At 41.8% G+C, this 15,626-nt stretch overlaps 1 protein-coding gene and 3 non-coding genes across 4 annotated transcripts; 2 read left to right on the top strand and 2 right to left on the bottom strand.

Annotated features, from left to right (window-relative positions):
* Nucleotides 1-2,365: 2,365 nt before the first annotated feature.
* TRNAL-UAG (transfer RNA leucine (anticodon UAG)) lies at nucleotides 2,366-2,447 on the top strand. Its single transcript has one exon. It is a non-coding gene; the product is annotated as a tRNA-Leu (tRNA).
* Nucleotides 2,448-5,857: 3,410 nt separating this feature from the next.
* TRNAT-UGU (transfer RNA threonine (anticodon UGU)) lies at nucleotides 5,858-5,930 on the bottom strand. The gene has a single exon. It is a non-coding gene; the product is annotated as a tRNA-Thr (tRNA).
* A 1,491-nt stretch (nucleotides 5,931-7,421) lies between these two features.
* On the top strand, nucleotides 7,422-7,493 carry TRNAP-UGG (transfer RNA proline (anticodon UGG)). Its single transcript has one exon. It is a non-coding gene; the product is annotated as a tRNA-Pro (tRNA).
* Nucleotides 7,494-13,926: 6,433 nt separating this feature from the next.
* Nucleotides 13,927-14,922, bottom strand: OR6S1 (olfactory receptor family 6 subfamily S member 1). Its single transcript, XM_010949684.2, has one exon. It carries the CDS (start codon nucleotides 14,920-14,922, stop codon nucleotides 13,927-13,929), a length of 996 nt encoding a protein of 331 aa, XP_010947986.2.
* Between the last annotated feature and the right edge of the window lie 704 nt (nucleotides 14,923-15,626).

The following is a 15,626-nucleotide window of genomic DNA, read 5'->3' as shown; positions in this document are numbered from 1 at the left end:
GTTATTGGAGACAGTGGTCTGAGTTCCTACAAGTCTGACTTAAAGACAGTAGGCTGGTATCCTGAGCTGGTAGATAAAGCAGCTGAATGCTGCAGGTTGTGGTCAGAGTTCCATTGTTAAATATGGCCTGGCCATTATCCATCTGTATATTCAGTCTGCCACTAGAAAACTAAAAAGCTAAAGTTGGAAAAAACACTACAATAATATCTTTATTTACCCTTGTTTAGAATCACTAATTATTAACATTTGCCACATTTACTACTTGTATTGCCATAGTGTGTGTGCACAGTCATTCTTCTAGGTTTATATAGTATTATACAAAAAAAGAAGATATTTTCTTTTATTCAGCTGCAAGTGCCCAAAAAGCAACGATAATAAGCTTGTTTGTTTCCTGCACCTCCCAAACCTGATCAGATAGTGAGCTCAGATTTATATGATGGATGTGAAATGGATTGTATTCTACCTTGAAGGACGGAAAGAAGATCCTGTTTCTCAGTCCCCAAAGGTCTCTTGGTAGATACTCCCCATTAACCTAATCCTACGTGCCTAAATCTGTTATAAACATGCTTGTGTGTTCATTGAGAAGCTGCCCAGGATTTGAGCACTTGGTACTTTGTGGAATTGGAGTCAGAAGCTGGGAAAGGTAGTAGAAAAATCAAAGAAGAGAATCAATTTTAAGTCAGATGTGCTCTTCTTAAACTCAAAGCAGCCATACTATTACAATATTTTGTAGAGACTGAGTTGAGGAGAGGGAAGAAGGATTTCACTACCAGTAGGATGAACAGAAACAAAGACCTTCCTCTTTCCATTTTATTAGCCATGCCCTAATTCAGGGTTGCATTTCTTTTCATCTGAGGCTCACAGAGTCAATCAATCTGGTGAGATTGCTCCATGAAGTCCCTTTTGTCCCAACTCTTTCATAAACTCCAGTGACCATTGTAAGGAAAAATACAAATTTGAAATAAGAGGTTTACTTCTCCTTGTTGAAAATAAGGGAAGAAATTCCTTTCCCTTCTCTCCTTCTCTTTGAATAGTTGCTTTAGAAAATTTATAAGTATAAATACATCACAGTACTTTGCATTATTCTGATGGTCAACGTGATAAGCATATGAGAGACCATAAAAAATCTAAATATTTAAGAAGGGGCTCAATAAATGCTAAAAAAGCTATCTGATACATCCATCAAAAGGAACATATTATTTACTAGTATTTAATTTAGCAAGATTTTTATAGCACATGCAGAAAGGAGCCAGGCCAATACCAGAATGGCTTTCTACTGGAGCCAGGGACAGAGGTTTATATTGCAGTGTAGTGTAAGTCTGCCCTAAACTGAGCATAGAGCAATTGAAACATAAATTAGAACACAGAATACTTCTCAAGATTCTCTAACCTCTGGGGAGCTTGTTAAGATTCAAGTTCGATAGGCCTGAGATTCTGCATTTCTGCTAAGTTACCAGGAGTTGCTGATGCTCCTTGTCCCTAGTCCACACTTTGAGTATGTAGACCTTAAAGTAAATTTCCTTCTTGGATAGAAGAACATAGATAACATATACCCCACTGCTCTGAGCCGAGTGGAGGTCATTGACAGGTACGAGATTCCACTTTGGGTACTGAAGACCCGCAGATCACCTCTGAAACTTTCCCCTAGCTTTCCCTCTACTCCATTCGAAAGAAACTGTGTGGAGCCTAGTGGATCCGGGACCCAGGGGAAGCCCTAGACCCACCCCTTTCTGGTTGGGGAATGCTCTTGGATGTAACCTCCCTCTGGGAATCATGTTGATTCCCATATAAAGGAAATGGTTCAGGGGCTACAACAGTGCGCGTGTTTGTCTGCCTACCCCAGAATGCTTCTTTCAAGAAGGCGATCAATTAGACCCAGAGTCTCCATTCTGACTGAACCTGCAAGGAACGCGACCAAGGAGTTTTCTTTCAGTCCAGTGACAGGCTTGCCAGATCTGTAAACCGAAGGGCGCCTTCTACTGCATCTGAATTCCGGCCCCATTCGCACTCTGAGATTCACAGCCTCAGACCAACGACCCAACAGTGAGGAGCACCTTAATCATTCTTCTCTAATCACTTGCAGTGAGTCTCCAGTAAGCTGGTCTTTTTTCTTTCTGCGTCGAACTGCACAGGTTAAAGAAAAAGTAGAAGTCTTCCAAGGACATTCATGTTAATAATCATTGACCACCTTCTAGCTCATTTCCCAGGCCTGTGAGAATGCAATGTTTCCTCCTCTCTCCCAGTTTTCTCAGACTCCTAGGGATGAATGAAAGCACCGAGGGGAACCCCACTAATGGCGAAGAAAATTCAGTTTGGGGCCTATGTGTGAAGATAAATAGCGCAGAGAGGAAGTATGTTTTTGTAGGGTAGTGTGGCCGAGCGGTCTAAGGCGCTGGATTTAGGCTCCAGTCTCTTCGGGGGCGTGGGTTCGAATCCCACCGCTACCAACAGAGTGTTTTAGTCTATCCTCAATCGTGAGATCCTCTTCCCTCACTTACGGGCAACAATCTTTGAGATCCTCTCCTCTTTCTCCATCGAAGTCTCCTCCAGGCCACCAAATTTCGCTGATTCCCTCCCCGAGTTACCTACTTGCAAAGGAAACTGCTTTGGTTTCCTACTTCAATTTCATAAAAATTCTCCTTGTCTTCTGACATCCCGTACCCAAACTTGCTGTTTGCACGCATATGTACAAACTTTTGCACCGCTTTTGTGTTCCTGCAGTGGGAAATTCAGTCCTCCCTCCTCTTGTAAAATCCATGCTCACACTGAATCATTCTCATGACGTAGCTTTGGCACCATCCAGTCACTGCCCCGCAGCCCCCATCAGCCCGCCATCAACACTGGTTTAGGAGCTGCAGCTCTGTAATCGCGAAACAACCGGAGCAGACCTGATTTGGGTTTTAATCACATTACTTTTTGTAATTGAATATGATGAATGAATGCAGAAAGCCACTACTTGCCAAGCTTCAAGCTCCCACTGGGTGGGGTAGGGAGGGTAAACCGTTAGTTTGAATTTGACTTTGCAGGTGGGTTTGTGATTCCAAAACACTTCAAAGCTAATTCTTGGCTGACTCTGTGCGTCAGGCCTAGTGGGGTGTGCTGTGAGTGTTGACTTAGCCACTGCTCTGCCTTTTACAAGTGAATTCACTTATCCTGGAAACTGTCCAGGTCTCTGAATGACCCGACTGCAATACATTTGCAGAATGTAACTCAGTGCGCGAAAGAGGAGAGGGTACACTCAGGGTCTGTTTACTGGTGCCCTATCAGAATGGTTGTCCCACTGCACTTCTCAGCCATTTCAGCCCCTGTGACCCACAGTTATACTCTTGAATTTCACTGTACAGCTCTCTCAAGAAGGTACAGAATTTCCTTGCAGTGCCTTGAAGAATGAATGAAAGAAACAGAGCAGGGAACTAGGTAGGACTCTAACAGGAACCAAAGTTTTGGGGGTTTTATGACAGTTTTTGATTCTGCCTTCTTTTTTATGTCTTTCCCCCTTCTCATTCAAAACCCTCTTCTGTGTCCTCTCAGGCCCCCTCCCAATTCACTTCGATGACTCCTTCAGATCTGTTCCTTTCTTTTCCATCCACCTCTCACCAAAAAAACCTCAGGCCCCTAAGATTTTCGCAAAAAGACCGTATTTTTCTCAAAAATTGAGAGATCAGGTTTGCTTTGTTCCCAGCATCTTGTAAGGGGGAAAAACCCTCTAAAGTCCATAGTTTACATTAGAGTTTACTCTTGGGGTTGTGCAGTCTATGGGCTTTGATGAATGCACCATGATATATATCCACCATTAAAGTATCATAAAGAATAGTTTCACTACCCTAAAAATCCTCAATGCCTCACCAACACACCCCTGTTTCCCCTCTAAACTCTGGACATCACTGATCTTTTCCAGAATGTCATATATTCAGAATCATACAACATGTAGACTTTTCAGATTGGCTTCTTTCACTTAGTAATACTTATTTAAAGTTCCTCCATATCATTTCATGGCTTGATATCTCATTTCTTCTTTGTGCTGAATAACATTCCATTGTATGGATGTACTGCAGTTTATGTATCTATTTACCTGTTGCAGGACATCTTTACTGCTTCCAAGCTTTGGCAATTATACATACATAAAGTTGCTATAAACATTCATGTGCAGGTTTTTGTGTGAACATAAGTTTTCAGCTCATTTGAATAAGTACCTAGAAATGTGATTTCTGGATTGTATGATAAGAATATATTTAGTTTTGTAAGAAACTACCAAAATGTCTCCCATAGTGGCACAGGTATTTGTAAACTTTATTTTGTAAGGTTTAAACAAACACTGTTTTTTAAAAAATGTAATATATGTGGCATATTTTGAAAAAATATATTAAAGTATAAAGAACACAATTTACCCGCAGATAAACATATTTTGTCATATTTCCTTTTTTCTGAAAATGAATGATAAATTTCTAGAAGTAGGAAAAGAATACTTGATCATAAACAATGTTTTTTTTAAGTTTCCTGATTTTAATGCCTAACTGTTCTCCAGAAAGTAGTGACATTCTACAAGAAAGTCCTTGTCGCTGTATCCTGTTCAGAACCAAATATCAATCTACACTTTCTACTTTGTTGGTGAAAAAAATAATCCCTTGTTTTAATTAGCATTTCTTTCTTATTCTTGAAAGAACATTGTCATAAGCATATTTTGCCTTTTGCTTTGTTATTCTCTATATTGCTTGTTTACATCCTTTTGAAGAGCTGATATTTCTACAGTGTTTCTCTTTCAACTTTGAATTGCCTAGTATAAATTATTCACAGTAAGGAAAAAGTGTAGGGATGGGGTGGGGTTGAGAGATGTTACCCAATATTGTCAAAGCTAGCTGGTTTTAAAGATTAGAAGACAACATTCAAATCTAACAGGGGAACCCTTGATTCGTATCTCCTCAGTGAATCGGATCACGTATACTGCATGCTCACAAAGAGAACACGTAAAATTGTTTCATGGTGGGCAAAAAGCCGTTCTCTTGCTGCCTGAAAATAGAACTAAAGTAAATGTTTCACAGTTGTTGGTTTAGGAGGATAGAACCTTGCGAAAATTGAATAAGTGGCTGCAGCAAAAACAAAGCAAGAAAATTCAAACACCTACTTCGAACTGGGATCGAACCAGCAGCAAATTACCTCTGCAGTTCCCCGCTCTACCAGCTGAGCTATCGAAGGGTGCGGATAGCCTCACCTTTTTAGCATGTAGTAATAGCTAGAGAGGGAGGCAGGCCCGGCTTCTTTACACTTGAACTTCGAGCTCAAGCTGGAGGTCAAGAAGTCCCCAGAGTTGTATCTATGATAAACCAAATCCGGGGGGGGGGGGGGGGGGGCAGTTCGGGGCAAAAGAACACGAGGTCTGAGTCTGAGGAAGATGATAGAAACCGAGCGGGAACCACCCGAATTGGTGCGCATCTATTTGCGGAGTTTCTGGAATAGGCTACCCCCAGAGTAATCTGCACACCTGCTCTCGCTCCAGGAGCGCAGGAAAAACTGGGCCGCCAGGCAGGTCGCAAGTGGGGAGGTGCGCAAAATAGAGGGGTCGTGACTATCAGTAGGCCCAGGCTAATTTGCTTTTTTCCTTTAAACGAGGATGTGTGGACTCCGTCAACCCCAGGAGTGTTCTTGCAGGGATCTGAGCAATTTAGTTTCTTTCTCCACTACGCAGTTTTTCCCGCCAAGGATCATAGCGGCCCAAACCCTACGATCTTTCGTCCCAAGTCTCCAGGATCTGATTTTCCCTGAAACATCACATAGTGCTTCCCTTCTTCAAAAGTTAGCGGCCAAAAAGTGAGATAATTCTGTTCTGTTTATGATTCACCGTGAAGAACACACTCTCCACAGGCTCCAGCGAGATTTGAACTCGCGACCCCTGGTTTACAAGACCAGTGCTCTAACCCCTGAGCTATGGAGCCCACCTGTGAGAGATAATCTAACATCGAAATTCCTAAATATTAAAGACTGCAGTCAAACAGGGTATCTAAAGAAAATTTCATAAATACTTAAAAATTCAAAGGGATTTGTTTTGAAGGAAGCTCTTCTTTACATACGAGGAAAAAACTTGTTCTTGACTAGGCCCAAACTGGAATATAAATAATTGGAAAAGCTCCGGTAGCGCCCACACTGCATGCTCCTCAAGCCTCAGGCCTGACAAGTCACGAACTCCACATCAGGGCCGCGAGCTGAGCACCGGAATAATGTAGGGTAGGGGTGCGGGTGCCTTACCAGAGCGAAGGATGGGAGACATGACATTACGTCATCGTCTTCAATCGGCTTGGATTCTTATGAAAGTAACTGCTCCAGTACTCTTAGGCTGAGATTGGAGTTGATTTTTTTTTTTTTTTTTTTGAAGGGAAGCGGCTTTCTAGGCCCAGGAGGTACCCCTTGAACACTCAGAATGGGGGAGAGGGGTGAGGCAGTGAAGATGTAAAAGCGTCCAGGCCCCCCATCTTTCCCCGACCTTTCTTCGGAGTCAGGTTCGGTGACAGTCAATCTGGGCCCGAGATTCCTCCAGATTTCCTGAGCAGAAACAGGCTGGAAGAGGGCTAAACTTTCCTTCGGTGCTTTAACACTCTTTGCTAACAACTCGGGATCTGAGGAGCAATTGCTTCTCTCCCGATCTCTGGGCTCTTCTAAATGCCCAACCTGAAGTCCAGAATAAACAGAAAGGGGCGATGCATACGGAGGTTGGGAAGGGAGAGCTCCCCTTCTTTTCTTTCTTAGCCCGCCCAGCAAAGTCTGGTGCGGATATTCAGCCATTCATTTAACGGCTAATTATCGAGTTTGTCCCCTGAACCAGGAATATGCTCGGTGCATGGTGAACAGTATGACCAAGGCAGACATGCTAGAGCGCAAGAGCTTCATTGGCCAAGCAGAAGGGACTGCGGGATAAGGACACTGTCCTCCCTTTCCATTCCATCCATCACCTTCTAAGTGATACCTATAGTACAAAGTTCATCCAATAAAGCTGAAAGGAAACAGCAAACGCATGTTACAGGGTGTGAAATAGCAGAGCAGGCTAAGGCAATGGTTCTAGGATTTGACCTCCGGGGTTGGAGGGTGAGGGGAGGGTAAAGTTTGCCTCTTGATGAAGTCTATGGTTCTTATTTGTCCTTACTTGTCCTCTAACCCGGTTATCTGCGACGGTGTTGGTCCTAATCCTATAGGTACTCAGACCCGAGGGTCCACAGGCGGACTAGCAGCTCTGCCTGAGTCCCTTACTGAGCATTCCTACCTCTGGAACGCTATGCTGTGGCTAAGGTTCCTCCAAATCAGCACGTTGATGTTCTTGGTGTCTGGAGAAAATCGCTGGGCTTAGGACAGAAACCCAAAACGACCCTCATATATTGATGCAACTAACTGAATGAATGAATATTATTAAAGAGAAAGGCAAATTTACTAAAGCTGGCTCGTTGGTCTAGTGGTATGATTCTCGCTTTGGGTGCGAGAGGTCCCGGGTTCAAATCCCGGACGAGCCCGGTTCTTACTGGTTTTTTTTTTCTGCCTCCCAGCTTTAGAGCCCAGGTACAACGAGGATGCTACCGTGGGGCCAAGGGTTTCGTTGAAGATAAGGGCCCCTTCTCCGGCTCTGATAGGATCTTTTGTCAGGAATAGCTTGTTCACTTGGGAACTTCGCTCAGAGAAAACTAGTGCACTTCTCACTAGGGCATTTCACACAGAAAGAACGATACCTGGAGGTGTTTTGGGGTCGCAATGCCGAGACAGAACCTCTTCCTGAGGCCCTCGTCCATCTACCCCACAGTCGCAAGCGCAGGCTTCCTAATGCTAAATAGGGGCCCTGGGAATCATCGTGCTCAAAGGGTGAAGACATTTATTCCGTCCGGAGTGCCATTGCATTATTTCCAGGCGTGATTTTCCAAAGCACGCCATAACATAGCGACAGTCGTCTTGCCATTTCTGGCAAGAATCCACTAGTCTCTTTAGTGAGTGCTCTTTGATTGGTCACCTGGAAAACCAGGAGTGTCTACCTGTAAGATTGATTCCGGTTTGTAGAAGTTGCCCAAACTTATTACGAACTGCTGGGACGATAGACCTTCAAACTTGCTTACCTTTCTAAACTGCTTGTCACAAGGGGAATTTTTGTCAGAATTTCCTTCTGACCTGATCACATTTGTCCTTTGCAAGGTTTCTCTCTTGGAAAAGTTACGTGGCCAGGTAAGAATAAAGAGTTTTGTGACTGGTGATTAGAGGGAGTGAAGAGACAGTAGAATCTGCCAGGATGCCCTGAGCTTTTTTTTTTTTTTTTTTTTTCAGAGTGGCAACACAGTTTGCTCAAGATAACACAGTGCAGTGGTATAGAACTTTGGTGAATTCTATCATATGGCTAATGAGGTGGATATAGAAACTACTGGGCTTCACATCTAGCCTGAACTTTGATGTGTTTGCTGAATGACTACTGGTGGAGACGCACAGTAAGAAGCTGGATATAAAATCCTGAGATTTATAGGAAAGATCCAAACTAAAGAAAGGAATCTCAGGAATAAAAACCACATGGTTAACACTGGTTTGGGTAAGAACCCACAGAGAAGGGCGTTCATAGAGAGAGGAAGAATTTAAGGACAGGCCCTGGTGATCACCAGTGTTTAAAAATCTGAAACCAGAATACCAATGAGTGAAGGAACTGGAGAAGGAAGCCTCACGGCAGTCACTTGCTCTGATGGCTAATTTGGTTACTCAGAGGCTGTTGACAATGTTTACCAGCATTTCAAGCAAAAAGTTTAGGGGATGGGCTGAAGCATGAGGACACATAGGGAAATCATTCTTTTTAGGATCTTGACTGTGAAGGGGAGGACCTGGACAGTTCACTCATTTGCTTTGGATGTCTTAGGGTGCTCCACAATTACTTAATGGGTCCTTTCTTTCCCTACCCTGAAATCTGGGCAAAGCTGTGTTGGGTTGCCAAGAATGCCTAGGTATGTTCTGACTCTTAAGGGCTTTTATCAACAACACAGATGAAATTGGCAGTATTACTCCTTCTGTCACCATGCTAAGAGACAGAATTACTGGCTAGGCTCTACAATCAAGACAGAGGGAACTCTGCAGCACTTGAGAAAAGGCACAGAAGGGCAAATTAAAGGATAGCTTGAGGCTTGAGGTGGGAAGTGAAAGAAGAAAAACTAGATCTATAAAGCAGAAATCAGTTTCAAATGATCTTGTGTGGCAGAGATGTGGAGGTTTCTTATCTCAAATAAGTTCTTTTGACCTTGGAGAAAATAATATCCATTGGGAACAAGAAAGCTGCACCTGGTTGAAGATTCAGCAGGCACTGCTGCTCCAGTGGCGGAAGCTGGGACTTGATCTTCCGGGCTCCACTTCAGATGAGCAGCCCCAGCTTCTACAGTCATGAGTCTGAGTTTAGAGTTTGCTTTCCTGCTGACTTCCGACAAGTCATTTTGTGGATTGTTGGGGTTGAGAACCACCAGTTCATCCTCATTGTCTGTGGAATGTCAGAGGTCACGGAGACGGTCTGGGTCCTGGAAAACCTGCCAAATCCTTTCTGTATTGTCAGATCTTGGAATGTTTCAGATATATGCAATGCATTTTTTAAAAAGAGAGGGGGGTTCCAAGGGAGATATCCATATGCAAAGTTTCACACCATCATGGTTTTCCTGGAATGAGGATCTTTAAGGAGGGACTTGACTGTGTATAACTACAGAACTTACCTGCTCCAAGGCCCACTCAAAAACTCAGGTAATAGAGTCAGGGCCTGGGCAATCTCAGCTAGAACTGTTGGACTGCTCTTCCTCACCTCCAGAGCAATAACTATGGTAGTTCTACGCCAGTGTGGGCTTTTAGTACCCTACACTATTATCAACATGAATTATACAAAAATGTCCCCAGCGAATCACTAGTGAGCATGACTATTTGACACTTTTTCATCCCTTGTGACATCAATCCCTTCAAAAAAGGAACAAAGTTATGAGACTTTGCTGTGTTCCAAATTACCAGGTACTCTTCTGGGTGGCATGGAAACAAACTCAGGGGTGACCCAGTCTCTGTCTTCAAGGGGTTTGCAAAATAATGGGGGGAAACAGGGGAAATGCTGCGGCTTATTATTGCAAGAGAAAGCATATCATTTAGGATTCAATCAAAGTAGAGTCACTATAAGTGATGAAAAATAAGAGATTTATTATAGGAATTATCCCTGACATAATTGTAGAAATTGATGAGGATGTCTATGTAAGGCTCATGCCTCTATGACTAGCGTTGGTCCTGAATCTCTGTAGCTCAGCAGGGTGAGCAGTTGAGAATGAGAGCTGGACTTGAAATGAGGGGAACAAGTGCAAACTGACACCATGAAATCCATAGAGACAAACTGAAATAAAAGGACGAACTGGAATCTACACGTCTCTTCAACTTCGTTGATGTGGGAGACCTGCAGGAGGAGCTGGCTCCCTTCATCATGGAACTACCTGTGCACTTGGCCCAGGAGTTGGAGGACCTGAAAGATGAGATCCATTCTTGCCAGAGGAGTTGTGGGTCCAGCTGAAGCCCCCATGCCAACAAGTGAGCAAGCAGACCAGCATCAATAAGTGCAAGCTACAACAGAGCCTGGCATCCTGCACCAGTTTTCAGAACCCACTGGCTGCTTTGTGTGACAATTTTACCTTCTAAATCTCACGTTGGAAGCAGTGGGGGTGTAGCTCAGTGGTAGAGCGCGTGCTTAGCATGCACGAGGTCCTGGGTTCAATTCCTAGTACCTCCACTGAGAGAAAAGAGAAACTCTTGCAAATTAAAAAATAAATCTCACTACACCTTTCACCACATCCCTGTATAAAATATAGATCCATATAGAAAAAAAAAAAATCTAGACAATGTAGTTCCATAAACCGGCACAGTACAGAGTGGGCACAATCCATTCTCCTTACTGACCTCTCCTTAGGAAACTCATATTAGAAATTTTTTTTTAATGTTTCCCATGTCTTTTTCTGTAGTTTACTAGATACCTCTTGCCTCTCTAATCTTCTGTGTAATATATTCAGTCTTTAAGTTCAATTGTAATATTTTTCATCATTCTAGGTTTTCCTTTTTTTTTGAGAACTGCTTATTTACTTTTATTTTAGTATTTTATTTTATCATGCTATTTGTCCTTTTAAAAATTTTCTTTAGCCATTTTTAACAGTCTCAATTTGCAGTCTATATCTAATGATTTTATAATCTGGAATTCTTAAGGGTCTGTCTGCTTTTTATTGTTTCTCTGCTGACTCTTGTTCTTACAGTCCTGATTGCTTGTGTGTGTGTGTGTGTGTGTTTTATAACATAACAGCTTTATTGATATAATTCACCCACTTAAAGTGTACATTTAAATGGTTTTTTAGTATAGTCCCAGAGTTGTATCACCTTCATCACAATCAATTTTTAAATGTTTTTTATCACTCCAAGAAGAAGCCCTGTACCCCATTAAGTAACTCCTTATTTTCTTCCCGACCCTATTCCAAAGCCCTGGGCAGCCACTATTCTACTTTCTCTCTATATCAGTTTGCTAATTTTGGATATTTCATATAAATGGAATCATACAATATATGGTCTTTTATGATTGGCTTCCTTCACTTAGCATTATATCTCTAAGGTTCATCCATGTTGTAGCATATATCAGAACTTCATTCCTTTTTATCGCCAAATAATATCCTGTTGAATGGATATACTACACTTTATTTATCCATTCATCAGTTGATGGGCATTTCGATTGTTTTCACTTTGGGGCATTATAAGACTGTCATGAACATTGGGTATATGTTTTCTGTGTGGACAGAAAAGTTTTCATTTCTCTTGGATATATACCTACAAGTGTAATTGATGGGGCATAGGTAACTCTGTGTTTAAACTTTTGAGGAACTGCCAGATTGCTTTCTAAAGTAGATGCACCATTTTCCATTCCCACCAGCAGTGTGTGAGGGTTCTAATTTCTTCACATCTTCAACAATATTTGTTATTATCTTTTCCATTATTATATCCTGGTGGGTGTGAAGTGCTATCTCACTGTGGCTTGATTTGATCTCCTTGATGGCAGGGATCATGTATTTATACCTCTTCATACTAAGTTAGTTCCCAAAATGTGGTTTTCAATAAAGTTTTATTCAATTAAATTGAGTCCAAAGTAATTTCCCACATAAAATAATTTTAAAAATAGATGGTTTAACATGTTTTATTGCCAAAATTTGGAGGGAATTCCTTCCAGAAATTCCATAAACTCTTATATGAATTCTTCTCTTTGATCAGTGTCTGAGAAATTGGCCTCAGGTTTTTATGCTCCATGAAATTAGGTAGTTTTAAAGTCAATACTTCATCTGCTCTCTGGATAACACTTGTAGATCGCTCCAGAAGAATTATTTTCCTCTCTGATAAATGATCAATGATCATTCTTTCCATTCCTTTGGTTTTCATTCAGAAATCTTTCAGCATAAAAATATTTAGTGTGTGTGTGTCTTACTAGTAGAACCAGATAAAAGCATCACTATTTTCAGTGGCCACTGAAGCCTTATGGTCATCTCCTTGCATGCTGATGCTCAGTTTCCTAATTTTGCAACACTATTTTGAGGTTGATATGTTGTCCATACTTTGATATTGTTTTCTTTTAAACGTTGTCTCTACATTTCCAAGATGGAATTAATTTCTGTTTAATAAATGATAGCCTCTGTAAACTTCTCTAACAAGGAAATACTGGAAAGAGTACCTCAATTTTCATGTGACCTCCAACGTTGCTTTTTAAACCTCCTTATCATCCCCATTCCTTTGCATTATCATTTGTCTCTCAGTCCTCCCTCTTAAATCAAAGCTACTTGAGGTTAGGATCCACTTCTTATTCACCTTAGCTTATTATTATACAGTTTCCAACAAAGATGTTTAACAGATCTTTGTTGAATGAGTGAATAAATAAATAAATTAATGAATATTGGTCCAAGATTCCAAGGGCACTACAGATAGAAATCCCCATTCCCTTTCAAATATCTAATGAGGTAGATAAAATGTAACATGAAGTCTGGTTCTTAGGTACAATAGTGGCATTTAAATTTTTTTGATATTAAAGGTCCTTATTCCAACCCCAATTTTACTAAAAACAAAAGATGACCAAAAACAACAGATATAAAAATGTAAAAAAGATGGACAAGTGAAAGAAACACAGTACAGTTACAAAGTGAGTAGAGACATCTTTAATTCACCTTTGTAATAAAGTGCAAATAGAAAACCACAGTAAATGCTATTATTCATGAAATTCATTTTTGATCTGCTTTTCCAAAGGCACCTGAAATTGCCATAGAGAAGTGAATAAATCCCTTACTAAGTTTGCTTTACCACTTTTCCACCTGACAATAAATGCAATTTTAAAAAGAAGTATGCAAAAATATCCAGTGAATCTATTTGTTTTGAATTTATTTTTATAATTATAAGGGAATTCTTTTTAAAGTTTTTGATTTTCATAAACAATTTGAAGATGCTAATGAGAATTTTAATCAGTTTATAACTTTTGGTGACAATCACACATGGATCTCTTCAGGAATTGAATCAAAGCTGTATGTCCTCTTCCCAGACAAGTACATATAGGCTCAAACACATACATTTACATAATAATGAGGCTTGGCCTTTTTCTGAAGCTTATCCTTAGACTCTCTGGTGACCGTGGACCCTTAGGTTAAGATCCCACAGGTCAGAGGGTCTTATGATGTAATGATAACATTGATTATGAGATATCAATAATAATATGGATTTATATCTGAGATAGAATCAAGGAATTTTGCCTGGAAGAGAAGGACAGACTTGATGACTTTGGAGTTCTCTAGTGGTTCCAGGATTCAGTCATTTAGTGATGTCCAAGGTGATGATAGAAATGAGAATGGCAATGGAGAAGACTTGAATGTAAGACATCCCTTAAGTGACAACATCCCTTCACTTTCATCTCACTGTTTTCTTACTGAAACTCTTAGCAAGTAAAAAATCCCCCGCAAAGCCTGCTGCCACCTTCCTAAACATGTCCTTCAAAGCTCCCTTGACTCGCTCATTGCGTAAGGCATAGATGAATGGGTTCAGCAGTGGTGTTACAAATGTTGTCACCACCGTCACTGCCCAGTTAGTATCCACAGAGCCGCTCTGTGATGGCCGCACATAGAGAAAAATGGCACTTCCATAGAAGAGGGTCACCACCATCGAGTGGGAGGTACAAGTAGAGAACGCTTTCTGGCGGCCTGAAGCAGAAGGGATGCGCAGGACAGCCAGGACTATGTGGCCGTAGGACACGGCAGTAATCGTCAGCGAAGATATGATGACGAGAGAAGCCAGGACAAAGTCAGTTTCCTCCAGCTTCTTGGTGCTGGTACACGCCAGGCGGAGCAGTGGGCCACTGTCGCAGAAGAAATGCTGCACCACAGCATCCTGTTCACAAAAAGGAAGCAAGGCCACAGCCACTGTGGGGCCAAGCACAGGGAGGAGCCCCCCCATCCAGCAGGCCAAGGCCACCCGACAGCACACAGCACCATTCATGAGCAAGGGGTAGTGCAGAGGGTGACAGATGGCCAGGTAGCGATCCACAGACATGGCGGCCAACAGCAGGAACTCAGAGGCCCCAAGAAAGAAGTAGAGATAGAATTGGGTGATGCATGCAGCAAAGGAAATAGTGTGTTGCCTCAAGAGGAAATTGCTCAGCATCTTGGGAATGATGACGGAAGTGAGCAGGATCTCCAGGCAGGACAGGTTACTCAGAAAGAAGTACATGGGAGTCTGCAGGCGAGAATCAGCTCCCACCACCCCGACAATCAACACATTGCCTGTTAGAGTCAGCAGATAGACGAGAAAGAGGACGGAAAACAGTTCTGCTTTTGTGCTATTGAAATTCGGGAAACCTGCCAGGATGAACTCTGTCACACTGCTGCTCTGGTTCCCACCAGAAGCCATGATCTCCCCCACCTGGGCAACAAGATGAACATGGTCCTGGTGAGGACAGCTCTCCTCCAGACAATCCTGAAACTTCTTCTGTCACGACATGGCACACACATCCCCACTTTCTCGAGTCACACATCCTGTTAAGATCTGAAGGACCTGAGGTCCTCATCTAACTGACTTTTAGAGTTGGAGAAGATTTCCTATAAAGGGTAGCTAAAACTTAGTTGTGAAAATGCCAGGAATCACCATCTTCTCATCTACTATTCTCAGATCCTAAATAGTGATATCTCATTATTATAATAAAATATCACTGGGCAGCTGAGTTGGACAAAAATACCAGGAAAGTGATTTTGTGAAGAATGTGGTTCCCATTCAGCCATGATCAGAGCTTGAGTCAGACTGCTTAGCTTTGTTTGTTTGTTTGTTTTTTGGCAGTGAGTGGGGGTTAGGTTTTATTTATCTATTTATTATTAAAATATAGTCAGTTCACAATGTGTCAATTTCTGGGGTACAGCATAATGTTTCAGTCACCCACGTACATACACATACTCCTTTTCATATTCTTTTTCATTAGAGGTTACTACAAGATACTGAATATAGTTCCCTGTGCTACACAGTAGAAACTTGTTTATATATTTTATGTATAGTAGTTAGTGTCTGCAAATCCCTAACTCCCAATTTAGCCTTCTCCACCCCCTTTCCCCACTGGTAACCAT

Source organism: Camelus bactrianus, chromosome 6, assembly GCF_048773025.1.
Source record: "Camelus bactrianus isolate YW-2024 breed Bactrian camel chromosome 6, ASM4877302v1, whole genome shotgun sequence".
Classification (NCBI taxonomy): domain Eukaryota; kingdom Metazoa; phylum Chordata; class Mammalia; order Artiodactyla; family Camelidae; genus Camelus; species Camelus bactrianus.
This window is presented reverse-complemented; position numbering and strand designations above follow the sequence as displayed.

Coding starts and splice junctions, on each gene's coding strand:
- OR6S1 (XM_010949684.2), bottom strand. CDS start 14,922: ATGGCTTCTGGTGGGAACCAGAGCAGCAGTGTGACAGAGTTCATCCTG.